At 41.1% G+C, this 24,899-nt stretch overlaps 1 protein-coding gene across 1 annotated transcript in view; it reads left to right on the plus strand.

The window, feature by feature from the left end:
* The window catches only part of LOC141522654 (cadherin-23-like), a 420,576-nt gene that overhangs the window by 248,165 nt on the left and 147,512 nt on the right, over nucleotides 1–24,899 (plus strand). Inside the window, exons 7-8 of the mRNA XM_074236182.1 lie at nucleotides 16,640–16,834; nucleotides 23,847–23,975. Of these exons, the coding sequence (XP_074092283.1) occupies nucleotides 16,640–16,834; nucleotides 23,847–23,975 (324 nt within the window). The remainder of the gene's footprint in view (nucleotides 1–16,639; nucleotides 16,835–23,846; nucleotides 23,976–24,899) is intronic.

Below are 24,899 nucleotides of genomic sequence, written 5' to 3' on the forward strand. Positions count from 1 at the left end.
TTTTTTTTTGCCTAGGATAGTGGTGGTAGAAAAAGAGAGAAAAGGATGGATGTAGGAGTCATTGTGATTGTGCGACTTGTGGGATTTTTATCTTCTGGTTGGTGAGAGGAAAAGATGAGGGAAAGAAAGAGAAGTGAATGAGCATTTATATTGAGTCTTCTGTGTGTTGTTGGGTCCTATATTAAGTGCATTTTACAAATGTTATCTCACAGATTCTCACAACAATCCTGGGAAGTGGATGTTATTATCTTTTTTAAGCATTTGAGGGAACCAAGATAGAAAAGGGTTTTGTGACTTGCTCAAAGAGGGATTTGAACTTGGGGTCTCTCTCACTCCAGGTCCAGCACTCTATCCACTGCACTACCAGCTGCTTTATCAAAGATGCCCCTAAGTAGGGAAATCATATGGAGGAGGATGTTTAGAGAGGAAATGAGTCTAGTTTTGAATATATTAAATTTTAGGTTTTCATGGAATATCTCATTCAAACAGGTATTTATTGAGTACTCAGTACAAGTCTAATATGTGAAAAGACACAAAGAAGATATGATTTCAGGGATATTTCCAATCTAATTTGGAAGACAAGCTTCCTATATGTGGAATGGTAAATTAATCATATAAAAGAGTGAGCAAGTGACTCTCCTGTTGATTTCCTATTACCTATGAGGCTCTCCAGCTTTCATATGGGATACTGTGGCGTCCTATTAAAAGAAACCCTTCCAGCATCCCAAATTTCAATCGAATGCCCTCTCCTTTAAAGCTTCAGAGCTGCTGGAATCCCAGATATCTTAAATCAAAGGAAAATGAATAATAAAATAACAGCAGCAACAACAACAATAATAAAAAGCTAGCATTTGTATAATGCAATAAGGTTTGCAAAGTGCTTTATAAATAGTATCTCATTTGATCCCCGCAAAATGACAGAGAGGTGGGTGCTATTATAATGCACATTTTATAGATGAGGAAATTGAAGCAGGGGTTTCTTGTGTGTTTATGTATCTTTTAAAATTATTTTGTACAAAACATTTAAAAAAAAAAAGTAAGTCATGCTCTTGTCCATCTCACAGCAGATTAAGTCCTGAACTTAGGAAACATGTCTTCCTATGTACATTCTCACTTCATTCCTCATCAGCTTGCAAGGAGGTTTGCAACATACATGTAGGAAGGAATAGGGGAAGTCCGCAAGCTGCACTTATCATGGAGCCCTGAACTAGAAGGATAGGGAATAAGGAGTGATTTATCCAGAGCCATTCAGCCAGGATAAATTTCTCAGAGTGGATTTGAACTCAGGGATTCTTGATTCCCAAGTCCGGAGCTCTAATCCTAGGCTATTTAACTGCCATGATGGTTGAAAGAGAAATGGTAATGCCAGTCAACCACGGAATTTAAAAACATTTATTACAGATCCTGAGCTGAAGGATTGTTGTTAATATTGTTGCTGTTGCTGCTGCTGTGTTTGTAGATGGGCGTCTATATGTGATACATAGGTGCATGGCAAGAATGTGACTTCTCCTTGGCCAACAGCCTAAAACTTCATTGGCCATTTGGGTCCGATGGACTCCATGTCTGAAACTGGAAGCAAGATGTTCTTTAGATGCCTCTGTTTCTCCATTAGAACATGTTCCTCACTAGTACCCTGTTCCTGGTCCTCCCTAGAAAGACAATCAGCTGTCATAGCCTCTTGAATGTATCTCAACCCTACTCTTTTAGAGCTCCCTGAGAAGGGTTCCCTGGGGTGGGGCAAGAAGAATGTCAACATCTCTATAGTATCTTCTAGGAACAATGGAGCATCATGTCTAACAAGTCTACAGTGCTAGATCAAGAGCAAGGAATACCTGGGAGCAAATGCTTGCCTCGACTATTTCCTAGCCATGTGATCCTTAACCTTAGTTTACCCATCTGTGAAATAGTGATAATAATGGGAAAAATTAAAAAGAAAGATAATAATGGATTTAGCATTTAGCTCCCCCACCTTGAGTTCCTGAAGTCCAATTGAGAATTATGTGTATAAAGTTCTTTGTCATCCTTAAATGTCAGCTTTTTTTAAAAAACGTAGTCCCTGTTGGAATGGAAGCTCCCTGAGGTGTGGGAAGGTTTCACTCTTTGTCTCTCTAGTCCCTGGACCTGCCACAGAGAAATAAACACATACTGATTGATTGATGGGCCACCCCTCTGCCTCTAAGCAGAATGCTTAAATGCCAAAATCAAAATGCTAAAATATTCTAAAATCAATTTATCTGTAAAAAAGATTCTGGTTGATATTTCTAATTTAAACCACACTCAACAACTTGTCCTTTTCTCCATTTTGCAGGGTTCTACTAAGGGGATTTTTCTTTACTAAATAGTATTATAACTTGCTTCTCTTGTGCATGAAGCAAAAATGTTTTAAAAAAGGAGGGATCTCTTCTCTACCTATCCTCCTCTATCACCATCAAAGACCTTAGAAAATAGATGAATACTTTATATATTTTTTCTGTGCCCTCAGCTTTGTTTGCTCTATTTACCTTGCCCTTGTTATGACTCAGAATATAATTCTATGAGCTTCTTTTGGTTATGAGAGAAGGCCATTTCCTCATTTTCTGTGGAATGCCAACACTTTCCCATTTAGAAAATTCTACAATCCTAAAGACTATCACTGAATTTTGTTCCCTGGATCATTGAATTTTGTCTTTTTTTGTCTCTGATCTCTCATTTTGGTTTTCTTGTACCAAGGTATGTGGCATTTTAAGAATAATTCTCTGGCCTTTCCCCAGAGATTCATAAGATTTTGGAGATGGATGACTTCTCCGTCCAGACCTCTCAATTTGCAGATGAGGGAATTGAATTTGGAAAGGTCAGTGATTTACCCAAGGTCACACAGATACTGAGTAAGAGAACCAGATTCCAAATCTGAGTCTTCTAGTTCCAGGGGCTATTTGGCTATACCTCACTGACTCTTGTCTCTAATGAGTATGTCCAGATGTTCCCACCCCTGGCTAATTTTAGCAGCCTTCTCTCACTTCCCTGGGACTGTCCTGAGAAGCTCTTTGCTGCATCTCCATGGATGAAAGGTTGGGGGAATAAGGGTCCTGTGCTTGCCTCAAGAAGAGTGACTGTTCCCCTTGTAAGCCATTCCAATCAGAAGAACACCATCTGTCAGAAATTTATGACTAATGCATTTTAGAACAGCCTTTATCATAAGATATTAAAGACTATAGCTGCATCTAGCATGTATTTCATAAATATTAATCATGCCTTTAGAGATGATACCTCCAATGAACATGTCTCAGCGGTAGAGCTTGGTCAGGGTATATTTTATTGAGACACATAGACATAGACATTCAGAATGGGGAAGCAGGGTACACCCTAAAAATGAAAGAATGTACATAACTTACTACCTTTATGTTCTCTTTCTCTTTTATCCTTTTCTCTCTGTTCTTTTACCCTTATGTTTTGTTTTTGCCTCACTCTCTCTGATCCTTTCTAATACTTCCCCTCCCCTTGGGAAATTTCTCATTCCTTTTTCTTTCTTCTTATTTCTATATCTTCATTTCCTTTGGACAAGTCATTGACCCAAAGGAGGCCCTGGAAAAAGAACTGGGTTCAATCAGGATGAGCAGGGCTGCTTCCATTCTTTGGCTTCAGTTTTCTCAATTAAAAGACGGGGATGATAACATGCACTGATTTATAAAGTCAAGAGAACTCTGGGGAAAACAGTATATAAATGTAAGTAATGAGGATCAAATGAGAAAACATAAGGGATGAGTTAATTAAATTAGGATATTATGTAAATAAAATTATTATCAATAGCAATATCACTAATAAATTTTTTGTTTCAATCTCCTTTACTAGTAAAATAGTGTAGAAGGTAGTTGTGCCATACATACCAGTTTCACTCTCCTTACTAGTAAAATAGTGTAGAAGGTAGTTGTACCATATATAGCAACAGCAACAACAATCTCACTAACATGGATAAAGAACTTTAAAGTACAAAAACATTTTACATTTCTGGTTTCCTCTGAGTCTCTCAGTAAACTGGTGTTTTAGGAGCTATAATTGTCCTGGATGAAGAAATTGGGTCTAAATAGAAATGAAATGACTTGTCCAGGGTCACACAAAAAAGTAGAAAAATCAGGTGGGATCCCAGGTCTTCTATCCTTCTGGTTTGAATTTCTGCTTTATGCTGAGTTGTCTTTCTGTCAAAGGAGAGAAGGACATGGACAGTGCTGTAATCATAAATCACATAATAATGTGAGTCATTCCCATATCTCCCACTTAACTTCTCTTCATCATTATCCCATCCTCTCCTCCCCTGTCTCTCCCTTCTCACCTTTAGTCCACTGTCTCCCCCCGCCCCAGCTACTTCTGCTCTCCACCAGTCTCTCCCACTCCCCACTGCTATCTCTTCTCTTTTTCTATTGTCTCCTTTCTTGAATCCACCCTTCATCTTCTTCTATCCCCCTTTCTCTCTGGAGAGCTCTCCCTCTCTCTTTTTCTCCTCTCCCTCTTTCTCCTCCTACAATTTTTCCCTACTTCTAATGCTCTATTGAACACACCACGTCCCCTCCTCCGAAACCCAGAGTATAATGCAGTTCACACTGCATGTGAGAAGTATGGTTATTTATCATTATTATTAACGAACAAGATCCCTCACACAGCAGAACTTTCCGGTAGTCTATTCCCTTGTCACCCCAGGAACAAAACAAAAATAAGATTTATTTTTCTCTCAAATGCATAGGGTGGCCCACTTTATAGCAAGCCCTGGAGAGCAGCAGCATTTTATATGGTAGAAGGGTCCAACCCTACCTTTCACAACATTCCCAGTAAGTGATCCATCTAACCTTTACTTAAATGCCTCCAGTGGGAGGGAACCCACTACCCCCTTGAGATATTTTATTCCATTTTTGGATAGTTTTCTATTAATTGTTAGGAATTTTTTCTTGGATTGAGTCAAATTCTACTCCCCTTAATTTATACCCAATAAGCCTAGTTCTTACCTCTAAGGCAGAGCAAATCAAATCCCCCCCTCTTACTACATGATGATAATTATCATGCCTCTCAATTTTCTTCAAAGTAAATAATCTTATTTCTGTTGGGGATTTTTCCCTAGCTGATGCTGAAATAAAGCATGGTTTCGAGGCCTCTTTCTATCTCGGTTTCCTAAGGAGGTAGTTAGATGGTGCGGTGGTTAGAGTGATGAACTTGGGCTCAGGAAAACTAAGCTTGAGTCTTGGCTTCAACCCTTAATAGCTTTATGATCCTAGGCAAATCATATCACCTCTTTTAGTCTTGGCTTAAGCCTTAAGGGTTTCCTCAGCTGTAAAATGGTTCTAATAATAATAATAATGATACCTCACCCAGCTGTTTTGAGAATCAAGTATATATGTTGTGAGGATCAAGATGATACATGTGGAGAGCTCTATGAACATCCAAGTGCTGTTATTATTACCTTTCCATAATTTCACTCCAGCTTATCCATATCACTTCCGGCTTTCCCCGTAGCCCTTCTTCTCTGTTGTGGTTGTTCAGTCATTTCTGACTCTCTGTGGCCCCATTTGGGGATTTCTTGGCAAAGATGCTGAAGTGGTTTGCCATTTCCAACTCTAGTTCATTTTATAGATAAGAAAACTGAGGAAAACAGGGTTAAATGACTTTCCCAAGGTCATACAGCTTGGTAAGTGTCTGAAGTCAGATTGAACTCAGAAAGATGAGTGTTCCTGATTCCACCTAGCCCTTCTTACTGGCAGTTCTTAAACAGCAGGTATCTATTCTAATGCATTGCTTCAGTGTCTTCTGTATACAACATTCTACCTTTTCCCTCCGTGCCTTTGCCAAGGCTATCTACTATACTATACCATCACCTCTCCCTATAGAATCCCCAGCTTCATCAAAGCTCAGCTCCAGTGCTTTCTGATCCCCCAGTTGCCCCTAAAATTGTTGAATATTATATATATATATGTATATATATATTTTTTTTCCCTTGTCCATTAAGATATAAGCTCCTTGGAAACAGGCATTGTTTCATTCTTTCTATTTATATCCCCAGGCTGTGTCTGGCCCCTTAAATAGATGATTATTGTATGTATGAATGAATGAACTAAAGGAGAAATTAATAAAGCAGCAGAGTCTGCCTAATCTGGGGTTGTATAAGAAGGCAGACTTTGACCTCAGAACTCTTCTCTCTCCCACCCTCAACTGTAACCAAGAAGGTGTCTGGCTGCTTTCAAAGTCAAGCATTGTTTGGCTGTGTGGATAGAAAATACTAAAGGAGATAGGGAAGTGGGGTCAGGGAGGAGGGGAGGAAAACACAAACTTCCAGACAGAGAGGAACATCTTGTCCTCTTCATCCCCTGGACCCTTCCTGGATAACATCTCACTGACCCCAGGGATGATACCAGAGAGTACAGAGTAGCCAGTTGCCTTTGTGGGGTGGTCCCCCTGACCTTGGGTAGAAAGGCAGGGGTCGGTCCAGCCCACGAATCTCTCTTTCAGGCTCATCAGGTTGACTGTGGAAAGTACAATAATCAAAGGGTTTGATTCACTGCCCTCCCTCTCCTTTGCCCTCCATCACCACCATGTATACTGATAATTGCCAGTGACCTGAGAGGATTTGCATGTTAAAAGGGGTGTCTGGGGACACTTGAAAAGGAGCCGGCACAGCCATTCTTCTGGGGTGATTTTATTCTTTTCCCTATTATTATATCAGGGTTTTAAGGCTGCCTGGCCACCAACCACTTCATTAGCAGTCTGTCTGACTTGTATTTGAGTTTTCTGCCTCCTGGCCACCCAAGGCAGAGTAGATCTGTTCTTAGAAAAAAAGCTCTGGGCACCAGAGCTCAGAGATATTAAATCATTCACTCGTTCCACAATCATTTAGTAAATTCTTTCTTTGTGTAGCAGACTCTTCCAGGCACTGGGGGGGAGATAAAGTGGTCAGTGCCACAACCCCTATCCTCATGGAGCTTACTATCAAATAGGATGAATATAATGTATAGAGATGTGCTATGATCACACAAAATCTAGACTGTGTGATAGAGTAAGAGAGAAACAATCATTATGCAAAATCAGGGAGAGGCTAAATCTTTCCTAGGCAGGGTATGGTGGAGCCAGTTCAATCAGGTAAGAGAGGAATGTTAAATTGTGAGCATTTACTCTTCAGAAATTGGAAAGTCTTACAAAGGAGGGACTAATTATTTTATTGAATGGCTATACTTAACAATACAGATGAATTGTAAACATGTATCCTTTGTACCTTCTGGAGAGTTGGTTGTTGCCAGCACACTCCTGCTTCCAGGGATTTTAAGTGAATGCTTTATGGGGGGGGCGGGGATGACATCTGAGTTAGTCTTTGAAGGATGGGTTGCTGTTGTCCAGTCTTCTCATTTGTGTACAAGTCTTTGTGAACTCAGTTGGGATTTTCTTGGCAAAGATACTGGAGTGATTTGCCATTTCCTTCTCCAGCTCATGGATTAAAGAGGAAATGGAGACAAATAGGGTGAAGTGACTTGACCAGGTTCACACAACTACTAAATATCTGAGACCAAATTTGAACTCAGGAAGATGTTTGGCACTTTTTCTGCTACAGCTCCACCCAGCTGCCCTGATCCCATAATCATCCCCTCTCTATTATAAATCTTCAACCTTTCCTTCTATTCTGCATTTTTTTCTTATCTGCCTATAAACTTGTTGAGATCCCCCCTCCCCACTCTTTGAAAACCTCTCTTATCTCCTTATTACTCCCTATGGTTGCCATCCTGACTCTTTCCTCCCATTCACAATCAAACTTTATCAAAATTTGTTTACCTTGAATTTGTATCTTCTTGACCCCAAGTCTAGCACTGTGCCACTTAGAGCCATCTAGTCCAGTCCCACACTCTTTTAACATGTAAGGAATCTTTGAACCAGAGGCCTTGAGTGGCCTGTCTACTGTCACACAAGTGGTAGCCTCAGAAAGGATAACCAAATTCAGATCATCTAGCTCCACCACCCTGGAAATTCTACTCTTTTTGAAAATGGCGCCAGGATTATTTCACTTTTGATACCCTAGCAAAATCATTTTCTGGTTCATCCTTCTCTATCACCTCATAAATCCTATCAATTTTCAAAGGACTCCAAATTCTGCCTCAGTGTGTTTTACCCATGCCTCCTCTTCTTTTTACTCACTGCCATGACCCTCCTTACCACTCACTACAGTAGTCAGTTGCTAACGGGTTCTTCCTTGGGGAGTTAGTTAATGGGTCTGTGCAATGGCCTTTCAAATTAAGAGGAGTCATTTCTCAGCCCCTCTTCATTGTAGATCCCCAGAAAGTGAAATAATCAATCAGATTTTCTTCTTCTTCACCTCACACTTATCCTGGTTTCTTTTAAACACATGAATACCTCTTTGCTGGGGCAGTTTAGAAACCTTTCCCAAATTACATGGTAAGAGGGATTAAACATAGAATTTAGATCTTGAGGGAACTTTAGAGACCATCTAAAAGCATCAAAAACCAAGGGTTCTTAACCTGAAGTCAGTGAATTTGTTTTTTTTAATTTATTTTTTTTATTCTCATTTTGTACAAATGTTTTTTTTACATTAATAAAAATATACTTGTTTACAAGTAAACAAAAATACCCCTCCCTCCATGAATATAGATAGACTTTGCTTGGGCGAAAAAGTAAAGGGGAGAGAAAAAATTAAAATTAAAAAAATAATAGTAATAATTGTAGGTATGGCCAGGTGGCGCAATGGACGAAGCACCAGCTCTGGAGCCACGAACACCCGAGTCCATATCCAGCCTCGTAAACCCAATAATCACCCAGCCATGTGACATGCAAGCCACCCAATCCCCACTGCCCTGCAAAAACCAAAAAGAAGGAAAAAAAAAGACCCAAAATAAAATAAAATAGTAATAATAGTAGGGGTGGCAGACAGAGCATTGGCCCTTGAGCCAGGAGCACCTGGGGTCCGAATCCAGCCCCAGACACCCAAAGATCACCCTGCTATGTGGCCCCAGGCAGGCCACCCAGCCCCACTTGCCCTGCACCTTCCCCCAAATAATAATTAAAAAAATGTGCTTCAGTCTTTGTTCCAACACCATCAACTCTGTCGTGGGTGGATCACATTCTTTATGATAAGTCCATCACAAAAGTTACTTCCATATTTTTCCACCGTTGCCATTGCTGATTGCAACTCCCTCCTTTCTTATTTCTCCACTACCGTGTACTCTATTTTCTCTCTCCTTTCACTCTGACTCTGCTGTAGGATAGCTGAGTGGTGCAGCAGACAGATCCCTGGTCCTGGGGCCAAGAAGCCCTGAGCCCCCATACCACCCCTTAGGCCCAGAATCCACCTGGCCCTATGGTCCTGGGCAGGCCTTACAATCCCAGCCCCTTGCAAGAAGTAAAAAAGAAAATGTGTTATATCTGACCACTGTCCCCCCCATGGCCCATCCTCTCCTCCTTTATTCACATCCCCACCCCTTCCCCCTTCTCCCCCCTCCTTCTTACTCCAGATGTCTATACCCCATTGAGTATATTTGCTGTTTCCTCTCCTAGCCATCTCTGATGAGAGCAAAGGTTCCCTCATTCCCCATTGCCTCCCCCCTTCCATATCATTGCAATAGCTCATTGTAATAAAAATAATCTTACTGTGTGAAATATCTTGGACTATTCCCCCTCTCCTTTTTCTTTCTCCCATTCCATTTCCCTTTTTTTCCTATTGACTCCATTTTTACACCATATTTTATCTTCGAATTCAGCTTTCTCTTGTGCTTCAACTATAAAAGCTCCCCTCTACCTGCTCTATTAACTGAGATGGTTCATATGAATATTATCAGTATCATTTTTTCTATACATGCAGTTCATCCTCATTAAGTCCCTCATATTTCCCCCCTCTCCTCCAATCTCCATGCTTCACCTGAGTCCTGTATCTGAAGAGCAAACCTTCTGTTCAGCTCTGGCCATTCCAAAAGGAACCTTTGAAATTCCCCTGGTTCATTGAAAGTCCATCTTTTTCCCTGGAAGAGGACATTCAGCCTTGCTGGGTAGTTCATTCTTGGCTGCATTCTAAGCTCTTTTGCCTTCCGGTATATTGTATTCCAAGCCCTAGGAGCTTCCACTGTAGTTGCTGCTAAGTCCTGTGTGATCCTGACTGCAGCTCCACGATATTTGAACTGTGTCCTTCTGGCTGCTTGTAATATTTTCTCTTTGACTTGGGAGTTCTGGAACTTGGCTATAATATTCCTATGGGTTGGTTTTTTGGGATCTCTTTCTTGGGGGGATTGGTGGATTCTCTCCATTTCTATTTTGCCCTCTGCTTCTAGAATATCAGGGCAATTTTCCTGTAGTAATTCTTTGAAAATGATGTCAAGGCTCTTTTCCTGATCATGACTTTCAGGTATTCCAATAATTTTCAAATTATCTTTCCTAAGTCTGTTTTCCTTATCAGTTGTTTTTTCAATGAGATATTTCACATTTTCTTCTAATTTTTCATTTTTTTGGTTTCGAAGTATTGCTTCCTGATTTCTGGTAAATTCATCAATCTCCCTGAATTCTATTCTTTGTCTGAAGGATTTGTTCTCCTCAGAGAGTTTTCTTATCTCTTTTTCCATCTGGCCAATTTTGCTTTTTAAAGCATTCTTCTCCTCAATAACTTTTTGAACTGTTTTATCCATTTGACCTAAGCTGTTTTTTAGCATGCTATTTTCTTCAGCATTTTTTTTGGATTTCCTTGACTAAGCTACTGACTTCATTTTCATGTTTTTCCTGCATCTCTCTCCTTTCTTTTCCCAGTTTTTCTTCCAACTCCCTCATTTGATTTTCAAAGTCTTTTTTGAGCTCTATTATAGCCTGAGCCCAATTTCTGTTTTTCTTGGAGTCTTTAGATGCAGGAGCTTGTGCTTCCTCATCTTCAGACTGAGTATTTTGATCTTTCTTGGGCTCATTTGCAAAATATTTCTCAATGGTCTTCCTCTTGTTTCTTTGCTTGTTCATTTTTCCAGCCTAAGCCTGTTTTTTGGGGTGCTTCCTGAGCTTTTGGGACACTCCCACAAGGGTCTCAGTGTGTGAGGTTCTGTCCTCCCTCCTGGTCTGTGAATGACCATAAGCACCCCCCTCTGCCACGGGGCTGAGGTGGTGGGGCCTGCTGTTCTATGGGGGGGCCTAGACTGGGATCAGGATCTGAATGTGGTCAGAGCCCCAGAGTCCTGTTCCAGGGGCAGAAGACAGAGCTCGGCAGTCTCTCTCTTCTTTCCCCTCCCTCAGCTCAATGGGCTGATGCCCTGGGGGCTCCTGCTTACCAGCTCCACCTGCTTCTGTTTCCTGGATCAGGGCTGCCTAAAGACCAAGCTGCTCACTGTGTGCCCTGAGGGCTGGGCTCCACATGCTCGCTCTGGCAGAGGTCCCATTCTCTTCCCCCACTTTGTGCCCGGTGCTCCCCAGAGTGCAACTCAGGAGACTCCCCCGCTGCTGTGAGCCACGGCTCCCAGCACCTGAGGCTGTCTTCGGGAGGCTGAAGTTCTTTGGCTCTGGCAGGCCACCCCTCTGGCGGGCTGCCCCTCCGACTCCGGGGAGCAGAGCCTTTCTGCTCTTTTCCAGGTTACCTTGAGTAGAACTGCCTCACTGGGTCCCTTTGTGGGTTCTGTCTCTCGAAAGTTTAGTTAGAGTCCTTAGTTTATGAGTTTTTATCAGAGAGCTCCTAAGACTCGATCCCTTCATGTTGCCATCTTGGCTCTGCCACCCCCCAGTGAATTTGTTTTTAAAAAAAATATTTTGATTACTGGATTTCAATAACATTAACTTCTTTTATAATCTTATGTATTTTATTTTATGCATTTAAAATTCTAAGAACAGTTCACAGACTTCACTAGATTACCAAAGAGGGCTATGACCCATAAAGGCCCTATTCTAATTCAATCTTACATCATTTCCTGAAGAGGAAAAGTTGTTTGTCCCAAGTCACCTAAGCAGGGCAACTAGTCTAGAGCTGGGAATAATCTCAGCCTAATCCAACACCTTTGTTTTACAGATGAAGAAAATGAGAGCATAAAGAAATTAAGTCACAATGGTATAGTATCAGAGTTCGGATTTGAACTCTGCAGCCATTATTTTTTTTCCACTGTACCATGCTATTTTTTTACCATCCAGAAAAGTCAATAAAAGACCACCTAGAATTTTTTCCTTCTTTCTTTGGTTCCATTTTCCTGGAGCTTAAACTTAAGGTCCTTGACAACTAAAAGGCCAATATGGCCCCAAGGATTGCTAATTTTATGTCTTCCCATTCTCAAAGTATATTATACTGAGACCTGGTATTCTTACAGTCATATTCAGGTCTCCTATATTATAAGAATTCAAGACAGATTCTATGTTTAGTCGGATGCTGAGTGATCAGGAGGGCCATTTATCAGCAAGGTAGGGGGTTGACACTGTTCTGAAATCTAAACATGTCCATCTTGACTTAAGGGGCTATGTTCATATTGACATGAACTGTGTGCAGATGGAGTAGTTTGCATTGAATTCTGGGTGGGGGGGTGCTGATTCCTAACACTGGCTGGAGACCTCAGCTTGCTTAGGGGAAGGATGATGGTAAGAGAAAATGGTAGTATGTCTAGGCAAAGTCTTTTCATGACATCCATCAAGGCCAAAACCTGGGAGGTGCCCATGGCAAACAATGGGGGTACAACAAGGGAGATTTTGAAATTTTACTTTCTAATCAGTGCACATATTTTAAATGGCAAGACATTCTTCTCCCCATGCCATAGAGGTTGTTGTTTTTGAGATTTGGTTAAGTCCCATGAGTTACAGTGAAACCTCAGGTGGATCTTAATACACAAAGGCAATTTCAACTCTTTCTTCAGGTGGATAAATTTGCCCTCAGAGGCAAACGGGTGGGACAATGGCTAACGTTTGATACTTGAAATCAGGAAGACCTCACTTGCTAGTATGGGCATATCAATTAGCCTCTGTCTGCCTCAGTTTCCTTATTTGCAAAATGATAATAATTACTATTACAGCACCAGGGTTGCTGTGAAGACAAAATAAATTTATTAGATGTAGATGCTTCACAAACACCAAAAGCTCCTTATAATTGTGGTGAATTATATACCAACTTCATCGTTAATGCAGCCTTTTTTTTGCTCCTACTGCTGCTGTTACTACCATCAACACCCATAATGAGCCCCATCTCTATATGTGTGCATACCTGAGTTCAAATCTGAACTAGCTGTATGACCCTGGACAAGTCATTTAGCCCTGAGTGCCTCAACTCCAGGACTATTTTCAGTTATCCTGATCCATATCTGGCTAGTGGACCCAGATGGCTAAGTCATGCTTTTCAGTTCTCTTTCCCACTGCACACTGAATGGGGCAGACAAACTGGACTTCATCTATTCCTCACATAATCCATCTTCAGTCTTTGCATGGAATGTCCTTCCTTGCATGGAAGGCATGGTTTCCTTACCTCCATCTCTTTGGATTCATCATTTCCTTCACTCTTAAGTTTCAGTACCACCTTCTTCATGAAGCCTTCCTGACTGATACTTCTTCTCCATTGTTCCCTATCCCAATGTAATATTGTCTTTGCAGTGTTGGATTTCACACATTTATATATTCAATGGTTATTATAATCATGTATGCATATAAACATGTGCATGCATATACATACATGCATTTGTAAGTGTGTACAGGAAAACATACCTATATACACATGTATGAATATTACCACTTTCATTGGAGTATAAGCTCCTTGAAGGCATGACCATTCAGTATTTGTTTAATCAGAGACCAATACAGTGCTTAGTACTCAGTAGGCTCTTAATTAATTTTCTTCCACCTCACAACCCTGAGGCAGATAATGCACCCATTTTATAGATGAATAAAATGAGGCTTAGAGACATGAAAGATATTGCACAGGGTCACATGCACGACTGATTGTGTAACTTTGAGCCCTCACCTCCAAGATTTCTTATGTAACATCATGTTGTTTCTAAGATCATTTCGCTTAAAACTAGCAACAATTAAGGGTGACTCTATCCTTACTTTATTAATCTTACTGCAAGGGTTAGGGTGGATTGGTAAGCATGGTTTTTAGCAGTGTATAATTGTGAGATGTGTATTTTGCAAGATTGTCCTAGAAAGACAGCTATAGCATAAGGAGAAAACTCTTTAAATTTAGAGTCAGAAAACTAAGACCTGTTCCAATCTGTCTACACTATTTTCTAGCTGTGTGACTCTGGGAAAATTACTTAATCGCTCTGAGACCTATTTTTCTCATTGTAATTTGAGCATAATAAATAAACTACCTTAAAACCCAAAGGGTAGGATCAAATGAGTAATTTATAAAATATTCCTATTATTAATACCCTATTTGGCCAGTTCTTCTAGAAAGGCATAGTGAATAGTGAGTCCTATCCAAGGACAGAAAAATCTAGATTAAAGTTCCATTTATAGCCATAATGTCTGAATGACCCTGAGCTAGTCATCTTACCCTTCAATGCTCTAGGCTGCTAAGACTAAGATGGAGGGAAAATGTCATTCTTCACTGGAAGGAGGAATTCCTCATACCTCATATCCCACAGGATCAGTCCCTATCTCCCATTTATAGGACACTTTATTGACTCAAAGGAATAGCATGAATGATAATGGATCTGGGTCCAGCCTACCTATGGGAAATGCTTATAACTGAGAAATTTAGTTTCATTTCAGAGTGGAGAACATGTAGAGGCTGGGGCAGCAGAGCCTAGCAGAATGAAGATGGCTAGGGAAGCGTGTAGGGTCTGGGCCCAGACCCAGATCCTAGAAGAAGGAAGCAGCTTTGACCTGGCATACTGGGGATAGGTCCATTGTAGTTTGTGAAGGACCTATTCTCACCTCAGACCTGTTCCTACCCCTGTCCACACACTAAATCTGTTCATACCCTCAGCCCTGTTTGTATGCCTGGTCTGCATCCATCAGGAGAGGTTTGAGGAATACTAGAAAGCATTTTCCAAATGGTCTCCAATTCAGAATGCATCATTCCTTAATGACTGTGGTCAAGATACCCTTGAATTTTAACCATAGTCACTATTCACTTTCTCATTCGCCTCTGAGCTGCCACATCCTTGGGTTGCCAAGAGCCACTCTGAAACCAACATTTATGTTTAATCTCACAATATTACTCTTCCTAATCAAACTTTTTATTCCTTAGGGGTAAAAAAGTTTGGAGATAAAAACTTTCATTGTTATCACCCCTATGGGCATATTTCTCCTCCTTACCCAAGATCCTTCTGCCTCTGCCTAATCTGGAGATCCAGATCCTGAGAATTATGCCTTGAAATAATAATTGGATCCTAATGAAATTAGTGGTCTTCCCACATCATCAGGCCTGCCTAAACGGGCATTTCTCTAGAATTTTCCTGGCTCCAGTCAACTCTGAAGGCAAAAGCCAAACACAAAAATTGTCCCTGGAACAGTTGGCTCTCCTGCCAGAAATTGCCCAACCTTAGGGATCCTGGCCAGGGTGACTGAATGGGCTGAGTACTCAAGTAAAGTCAACAATGGTGCAGAACCCACATCTCTGGCCCAGCATCAAAGAGGGTGATGACAGGGCTTCTTCCCCTTTTTTGTGTCCTGAACCCCTTTTGGGGCCTGGTGAGCCTCTGGACCCCTTTTTCAAAATTATGTTTTATTGATTACATTCATAAAGGAAATGCTAAATTTCTCTGGTTATCGAAAATACAGGAGGGGTTCTTTTTCTCCATCCACTATTATAGACTCCCTGAAATCTATTTGCTGACCCCTTGTGGGTACGTGATATCTAGTTAAAAGCCAATGGTTTATAGGCGGTGGTTAACGGTTTGCTGTTAATCCAGTCCTGATCCTCAAACTCTGTCTGAGAGTGGAGAAGATATAGGGTTGATCTAGGCCTTGATTTTGAGGACTGTAGACCTGAGTTCAAATTCTGCCTCACGTACCAACTCTCCCTGTGTGGCCTTGGCCACAACACTTAACCTCCCTAGGACTTTAGATGTTCTCTGTGGTTCCATCCATCTCCACATTTATTATCCCATCATTCTATGACCCAAACCTCTGCCTGGAAGGCACAGGGACCATCTAAACTGGCATCATTTGGGTAGACAGAAGGAGTAATTCTATCTTTATTTTCTCATAAAGAGCTAGACTAAATTCTTTCCATAGTTAAAGGAATGACCAAGTTCAAGGACCATTCATAAATGGCAGCCAAAAAACTACTTCTTTCACTGGCCATCAGACTTTGTCGGATGCCCAGGAACATGGGGCATGGTGGAAAGGGGAATGAGGAAATGGAGAGGATTCTGTTTCTTGCCCCTCTGTTCCTGCCCCCTAGAAAATTACAGGTGTCCTCTTCCCCCATTCTATTCCCAGAAGAGTTCTAACCCTGATTGATGAAGAGCGCCAAAAAATAGGAGCTTGAGAATGAGTCCAGAACTCCAGGGCAAGCATGACGATCACCGTATCGGGGACTGTAACAGCTACCGGGAGGCTATCATAAAAAAACAGATATGGCATTTTAAAGTCCTTTGAACCCACTCAGAATAAAAATGACAAAGCCTTTGGTTTGGTTGGTTGAAATGATGAAGCTAATGGGCTTTGGGGGAATAGTCACTGATAGATGCAGCTGTTCTCTCCACTCCATCTCACTCTTTATTTGCTTTACTCTTTTCCGCAGAACACACCAGTGGGAACACCTATCTTCATCGTGAATGCCACGGACCCTGACCTAGGAGCAGGAGGCAGTGTCCTTTACTCCTTCCAGCCACCCTCTGAATTTTTTGCCATCGACAGTGCCCGGGGCATCGTCACTGTGATTCGTGAGCTGGATTATGAGATTACTCAAGCCTACCAGCTCGTGGTCAATGCTACGGTGAGTTACAAAGGGATGAGGTTTTGCATGACCAGAGGACATGACTTTTCCTGTTGTGGTGGTTTTCCTACCTTTCCCATCTTCATTGACCCTCCCTGGAATCTTGTAACAGAACAGAGTAACCAAAGGTTCTATTTTTTGGTGGACACATGGATCCACTTCCACCTGAGTCTGGGAGGTGTGTTCACACTGCAGAACAGTCATTTTTATTCTCATCTGTGTAAAATGGAAATATCAGGTGTAAGATGCCTTCTGACCCCATTTAAAATATATGTGCTACACCATAGGAGTGCTTTGGTGGCAGAAAAGCTATTCCATAATCAGCTTTCCCATTTTTAAGACTTGGCCCAAATCCACAGAGGAGACTTGGAGATGGGGGAGCCACACCCTAAAGGATGAATGATTTCCTTGCCCACCTGCCAAGCTGATGCCATGCAACATAAGTAGCATCAGGATGCAGGTGTCAACCTCTTAGTCCCCTAGAACTCAGTTTTCAAAAGCTCAGGGCAACCAAAGAATGAGCCAAGTGAGTCCCTATTAGACCTCCAGGCCCCATTTCCTGGTGCCACCTGGTCAAATATTATTGGCAGCCTGGGCATGGAGATAAGTGGTAGGGATCCTAGAAATGAAGGAGAGAGCTGTACAACCACCCCAAACATGCGAGCCAAGGTTATTGGGGCCAAATGAGAAGAGAATAGAGGGAGATGGGAACCTGAGATGGGATCAAAGTCTAGACAAATGGACTGAGAAACACAAAAAACATAGCACCTGCCCTAGGTTTAATAGAATTGGAAAAATTGGAAAATAATTACATGGTGCTTATAAAGGATATTGTGTGATCCAGGGAAAAGAGCACCCGCTGGAGAGTAAGAAGACCTGGGTTCAAATCCTGTCTCTGGCCCATGAACAAGTAACTCCTCTCCCTGGGCCTCAGTGTTTTCTGTATAAAATGAGATTGGGCTGCTAGATGGTGTAGTGGATAGAGCACCAACCCTGGAGTCAGAAAGACCTGAGTTCAAATCCTGCCTCAGACACTTAGCACTGATTAGCTGTATGAAATTGGGCAAGTCACTTAACCTTGATTGCCTTGCATCCAGGGCCAACTCCAGTCATCCTGATTCAAATCTGGCCATTGGACCCAGATGATTCTGTAGGAGAAAGTGAGGCTGCTGACTTAACACAGACCCCCCCCCCCACTCAAATGCAATTCATGTACTTGTCATAGCAAAATCTCTTTGATGTCATGGTCTTTTTTTTATTAAAATGGTTTTTATTAAGACATCTTAACAAAATGGCACACCTCTCAAGGTGGGAGAGAGGAGCCTGCCATGGTCTTCTTTGAGAAGGAAGGACAAAGATCAATCATCAAAATGATAGGATTAAACTGGAGAGTTGACAAAGAATCTCTAAGGTTCTTTGACCCCTCAAACATTTTTTAAATGAACCTAAGAGAGTTATAGGAAATAAGACATATGAAAAGCTTCCTTCCCCACCCCCCTACAAAGCATAAATAGGTGTCTAATCCTGTTGGTTTTCCATCATCACCATTAATTCTGAGCATTTGCAAACCCTTAATGGGCTTTTCTCTTGTCCAAAGTTACCCAGGCTTCCACTCACACCTATAGACCAACACAACTCCCTCTCCCCCATAGCCAGAGTGTGCTGCCAGACAGGTAACCATGTGGATATCTGTGCGCACACACAGGCTGTACTCCTTGCTGGGTAATTTTCATCTAGTGGTAAGGTAATTCAGGGCAATAGTAGAGCATCAAGTGGGCGGGTGGGAGCCTGTGTGACCACAGGTTATCAAGAGGCCTGTGCCCAAGCTGTGATGGTGAATACATGGCAAATGCAGCTAAATTACTGCTAATCTCCTGGCAATCAGGCCTTGTGTCCTTGAAGCTGCAAGAGGAAAGGGGGGCCAGGAACTCCTACTGATGACTATTCTTTGCCATAGTAATGCCTTTTCTGCCCTCTCCCTGGGTAAATGAATTATACTATTGAGTCATTTAGGGATGGCATTGAGTCCTGTTCCACTGGACATCTCTCCATGGAAGTTCGTTTTATTTTTTTTTATTTTTTATTTTTTTTAGGTTTTTGCTAGGCAAATGGGGTTAAGTGGCTTGCCCAAGGCCACATAGCTAGGTAATTATTGTCTGAGGATGGATTTGAACTCAGGTACTCCTGACTCCAGGGCCTGTGCTCTATCCACTGTGCCACCTAGCTGCGCCCAGAAGTTCATTTTAAAGTCTTGTCTCTAGTGGAATGGTAAGGGAGCACCAGGAAAGTATCAGAGTGGGATAGCCCAAGCATCCTTCTGGGAATAAGCTGCCTGCCTTCATTGACTCTGCTGGCAGATATGCCTACCCTACTGCATCTCCACTGGCATTTCCAGGGAACCACCCCCTTGGAACTCCTCATTCTTCATCAATCACCAGAGTCCTCATTATACTAGAAGGCATAGCATTCAAGAGAAGCAAAGCAGCTGGGGTCCTGGATGATACTAGGAAGGTCAGATACCTGTCTGGAATCAATCATTTGATCAACAAACATTTGTTAAGCATCTGCCATGGGCCAGGCTATATGGCACTGGAATTATAAAAAAACCCTCTATATTCTGAAGGAGTTTGCATTTTATCCAGGGAAATAATAGATACTCATCAAAGTGGAAGACTCACTGGCTGCACATTATTGTTAAAGAGAAATCAAAACAGATTGTCCCCTATTTCTGGCCAAGAGGCAATGCTCATTTTCTAGTGCCTCATACCTCATATGCCCTGTAGCCCTGAAGCCATGTCCTAATGGCCTTTTGATCATTTGGGACCTTGACTATAATCACCAATCATGAGTAATTACTAATCTGAAATTTTGTATGAAGGGAGCTCTTCCTCCATCTTGGGCAATGGTCTTCTCACCTAAGCATCCCCCCCTCTAGATAATTCTTCATGTAAGCTTTGGGTCCAGTCCTCACTCCTAACATCATACCTACTCTTCTGCTACCATCTTTGTCAGCCCAGTTGCCCCTTATTTTTTCACAGGAGAGTGAAATAAGGATTTGGCAGAGCTTCTTTCTTACCACACACACACACACACACACACACACACACACACACATATATATATATGTTTATTTATAGAGAACTAGAAATAAATATATATGAACATATACATATATGCATATTCATGGATTTGTATATAAATATCTTATAGTCCTAGAGGGGCAGGTAGGTGGTGTAGGGGATAAAGTCAAACCTGGAATCAAAAAGACCTTGAGTTCAAACGTGACCTCAGACACTAGTTGTGTGACCCTGGACAAGTCACTAAACTCTGCTTTAATTTCCTCATCTGTAAAATGACCTGGGGGAAACAACAAGCCACCACAGTGTCTCTTCTAAGAAAACCCTAAATGGGGTTACAAAGAGTAAGATATGACTGAAGCACCTCAAGAACAAAGTCCTAGAGGATCCTACAGGAGATCATTTCTATTTCTCAAACATGACTTTCCATTGTCCACCCTCTGTTCAATGTACTTATTAATGGCTTATGTTTTTGTTTCTTACATATTTCTCCCTTGTTTCTCTTCTCTCCCCTCCCAATCAGTCATCCTGTACAATAAAGAATATTTTTAAAAGAAGAAAAAAATCAGCAAAACTTATCAAAACATTAAAAAAAATACCTGGTCATATTTTTAATTTTCCATATCTGTAGACAGCTCCTTCCATTGATCCCCACCCCCTGCTCCAACTCCTGCAAAGGACAGAAAGGAATGTCTTTTTGAGATCTATTTTTAAAGTTGTCAGTGACTTGGGGTTTGTTATTCAAGAAAAATCAAGTAATATATGGCAGAAGTGCACCATTTTCTGGAGCCAGTGGAGCTGGGTTCAAATCCAAGATATCTCTGACACACCCTATATGGGTAACTTTAGAAAAGTCCCTTAAGTGTCTTTAATTTCATCTGTAAAATGAGAAGTTTGGGGCTAGATGGTGATTGTGGTCCTTTCCACCTCCAAAGAAACCATCTCCCACCAGGGGGAATGACAGGGGAGTCAATTAGTCCAGTCTCCCCTTATCTTATAAATGAAGACTCCAAGGCCAGAGAAGGAGAGCGATTTATCCATGATACCAAAGTAGTAATATTACAGGTGATGATGTTTATACTTCATTCTCAAAGAAGACCATGACATACAGTGAATTGGATTTGAATGAAAGGGTGCTGCACAAAATCACCAGGTTCACTTTCTCCTCCAGAGTCATCTGGGTCTAGTGACCAGATATGAAAGAGGCCCTGGATGTGAGGCAATCAGGGTTAAGTGACTTACCCAAGGTCACATAGCTAGTAAGTATTTGAAGTCAAATTTGAACTCAGGTCCTCTTGACTTCAGAGCCAGTGTTCTACTCACTGCATTACAGAAGTTAAGATATGAATCCAGATCTTCTGACTCTAATGCCAATACTTTTTTTTCTATGTCACTGAATTGCCTCAGAAAAACTAAAATGGGATTCCAGCATTCTTTCTTTACAAACTTTAAAACCAGTCAGATTGCCATCTCTCTTTAGACATTACCTATCTGGAGGCAGGGGATTGGACCACATGACCTAAGTTTCAAACAAAATGGAGAATCTTTGAAAAGTCAAAGATCCTGGAAGTGCAATACTGACTCCAAGGGAGAAAGTAACTAGCAGTGCCAGGATCTTCCAGTTATTCATTATTTCTGCAGGTTTCTAAAATCCCAGGTAGGATTAGAGTTGAACAGAGGCTTAAAGGTCATTTAATCCAACCTCTTCATTTGACTTATGAGAAGACGGATTCCCAAAGAAGAGATATGACATGTCCAAAGTCACCCAGCTAGACCTGTGGGCACAAGGTCCTTTGTTTCCCAACAGAAGATGTAGGTTTAATGTACCCAAACTACAACATGGGCAGCCTCAACCAATCATGGATTTCCTTTCACAAGAATCAGAATCTCATATCCCAAATTGTTAGATGGTAAGCTCCTTGAGGACAGGGACTCTTTTACTCTTTTTGTGTCTTTATCCTAGCATAGTGTCTGGCAGACAGTAGGAGTTTGAGAGCTGTCTATCAGTTAATTGATTGATTGATTGGCTCTCACCTCTCTTCCTCACTTCCTTATTTTTGCCAAGGGCTCCACTATCCTTCTAGTTACTTAGGGTCTTAATCAACCTTGAAGAAAGCTTCAGCTCTTCACTCCTCTTCCCTCATCATGTGAAATCAACTGCCAAGTGTCCATAGCCTAGATCACATCTACCCTCTTCCCTCTCTTCATCATCACATCATAGCAAAAGCTTCCTAATTGGTCTCTCTGCTTCCAGACTTACTCTTCTTCAGTTCATTATTCATACAGTTGCTAAGTTGATATTCCTAAAGCACAAGTCTGGCCATATCCTTTCTGTTTCTCCACAACTTTCAGTGGCTCCCTATTGCCTCCAAGATAAAATGTAAACTCCTCTGTTTGATATTTAAGTCCTTTCACAAATGATCCTCTTAGATTTATTTTCCATTATTCCCTTTGATGTACTCAACTTTCTGGTCAAATGAAAACATTTCCATGTCCTTGTACATGGTACACCATCTCCCACTCTTCTGGTTTTGCTCTTCATTCTGGAATGTTTCTACTCATCACCTTTTCCTCTTAAAATTGATAGTTCCCTTTTGCCTTCATTGTCAGTCCCAACATAAGACCTTTCCTCATCTGCCCATTTAGTAATACTATTCCTGTTCACTGGAGATCATGGAGCAGACCAATAATCCCAGCTACCAGGAGGTCAAAATTAGTGGATCTTTGGGGATCTGGGGTTTTAAGCTCAGTGGTCTTTGACAATCAGGTGTTTATATTAAGTTCAGCACTAATTATAGTGAACCCTCAAGAGTGGGAGACCGCCATGTTGCTTCACGGAGGTAAAGTAGTCCCAGTTAGGGTGTAAAATCCAAGTAAAACTTCTACTTCCAACCTGGGCAAGATAGAAGAATTTAGATCTTTTTTTTAAATGATTACACCTATCTTATTCATTGACATTATAATGATGCAGTATATGTTTTACCTATGTAAAATACACATATTATAATTACTTGTTACCTGTCCCATTAGAATACTGTTATCAGCTTTCCTTTTCTTTTTTTAGCTTTCTTTTATTTGATATTTAATTCCCCCCCAATTACAAGTATAAAAACAATTTTTATTATTAGATTTTAAAAACTTTGAGCTCCAAATTCTCTCCCTTCCTCCCTCTCCACCCCTCCCCATGTGTAGTCATGCAAAGCATTTCCAAAATTGTCATGTTGTAAAAGAAAATATAGACCCTCTCCCCCCAAAAAAGAAATCTCAAGAAAAATAAAAGTTTTTTTTTTAAAGTATATACTTCAATTTGTATATTGAAAATTTTCTCTGGGGGTGGAATTCTTCATCCTAAGACCTTCAGAGTTGTCTGAGTGACCCAAGTTTTTAAAAAGGGAAATGATTCCCCTGCCTTCAAATTTGTTTTAATATATTCTGTATTTATATCTCTGTGTTCATGTTATTTTCCTGAATAATATAAGCTCTTTGAGAGCACAGATTGTTTTCATTTAGTGGTGGTTTAATAAATGTTTGTTGAATTGAGCCAAATTAATTTTTTGAACATGTTCTTAGATCTCAATTCCTTGTGAACAGAAAGATCAGTTTTCAGAGGAGACCTCTTAAGGAATTAGTAAAATGCCTAAGATGGGTTAGAAATATTCTGGGAGGGGGGGGAGGTTCTGTTTGATGTTCTGCTATGTGTGCATGGATGTTACTCTGTGTGTAAAAGTGCATACTCTATGGATTTAAGAATATCTGATTTGGGGGCAGCTAGTGGATACTCCCTGGAGTCAGGAGTCCCTGAGTTCAAATCCATCCTCAGATACTTAATAATTACCTAGCTGTGTGGCCTTGGGCAAGCCACTTAACCCCATTACCTTGCAAAAAAAAAAAGAATATCTGATTTTGTTTAATTTTTCATTCTTTTTATTTTTAAGGATCAAGACAAAACCAAACCTCTATCCACTCTAGCCAACTTGGCCATCATCATCACGGATGTACAGGATATGGATCCCATTTTCGTTAACCTGCCCTATAGCACAAACATCTATGAACATTCTCCTCCAGTAAGTACCTTGCTCACACTCCCTTTACTAACTTCCAATGACACCTGCAATAACAAGCTGGCCTTGAGGAAGAAAAGCCAGGAAACTAGGCTTCCCAACCAGAGGCACTGTTATACTTTCTCCAATGAGGGGTGCACTCTTGGGGTGAGGTATTAGGAGAAAATGAGGCATAGAGGAAAGAATATTGGATTAGAAGTCAGTTGAGTGGGGTGGCTACATGGTGCAGTGGATAAAGCACCGGCCCTGGAGTCAGGAGTACCTGGGTTCAAATCCTATCTCAGACACTTAATAATTACCTAGCTGTGTGGCCTTGGGCAAGCCACTTAACCCCGTTTGCCTTGCAAAAAAAAAAAAGTCAGTTGAGCTTAGAATCATATATTTAGAGTTGGAAAGGACCTTAGAAGTCACAGAGTTCAATTCCTTTTTTAAATAAAATTTTATTTCCAAACAATGATCCATCTTTTCCTCTCTTTTTTCCATTAAGAAATCAAGAGAAACAAAACTCCTGTCACAAACAAGTAAAATCAAAAAAATTCCTACAAAAACAAAACAATTTCAGGCTGCACTGAGTCCATTACCTCACTTATCAGATAGCCAATTTGGGAAGGGGTTTATAAGCGACTTACTCAAGGTCACACAACTAGGTAATTATTAAATGTCTGAATTCAAGTCCTCCTGACCCCAGGGCCCATGTTCTTTCCACTTCATTATCTAGCTACCCCATCAGGTAGCCTATTTCATCAGGAACCCTCTGGGATTATGGTTGCTGATTAGAATTTTTCCAAGTCTTTCCAAGCAGTTTTGCCTTTACAATGTTGTTGTTGTTATTGTAGTAATCGTTTCCTTGGTTCATTTCATCTCCTTCTGCATCAGTTCATACAAGTCTTCCCAGGTTTGCCTGGAACTATGCCCTTTATTGTTTAT

This window comes from Macrotis lagotis, chromosome 4 (assembly GCF_037893015.1).
Source record: "Macrotis lagotis isolate mMagLag1 chromosome 4, bilby.v1.9.chrom.fasta, whole genome shotgun sequence".
Classification (NCBI taxonomy): Eukaryota; Metazoa; Chordata; class Mammalia; order Peramelemorphia; family Peramelidae; genus Macrotis; species Macrotis lagotis.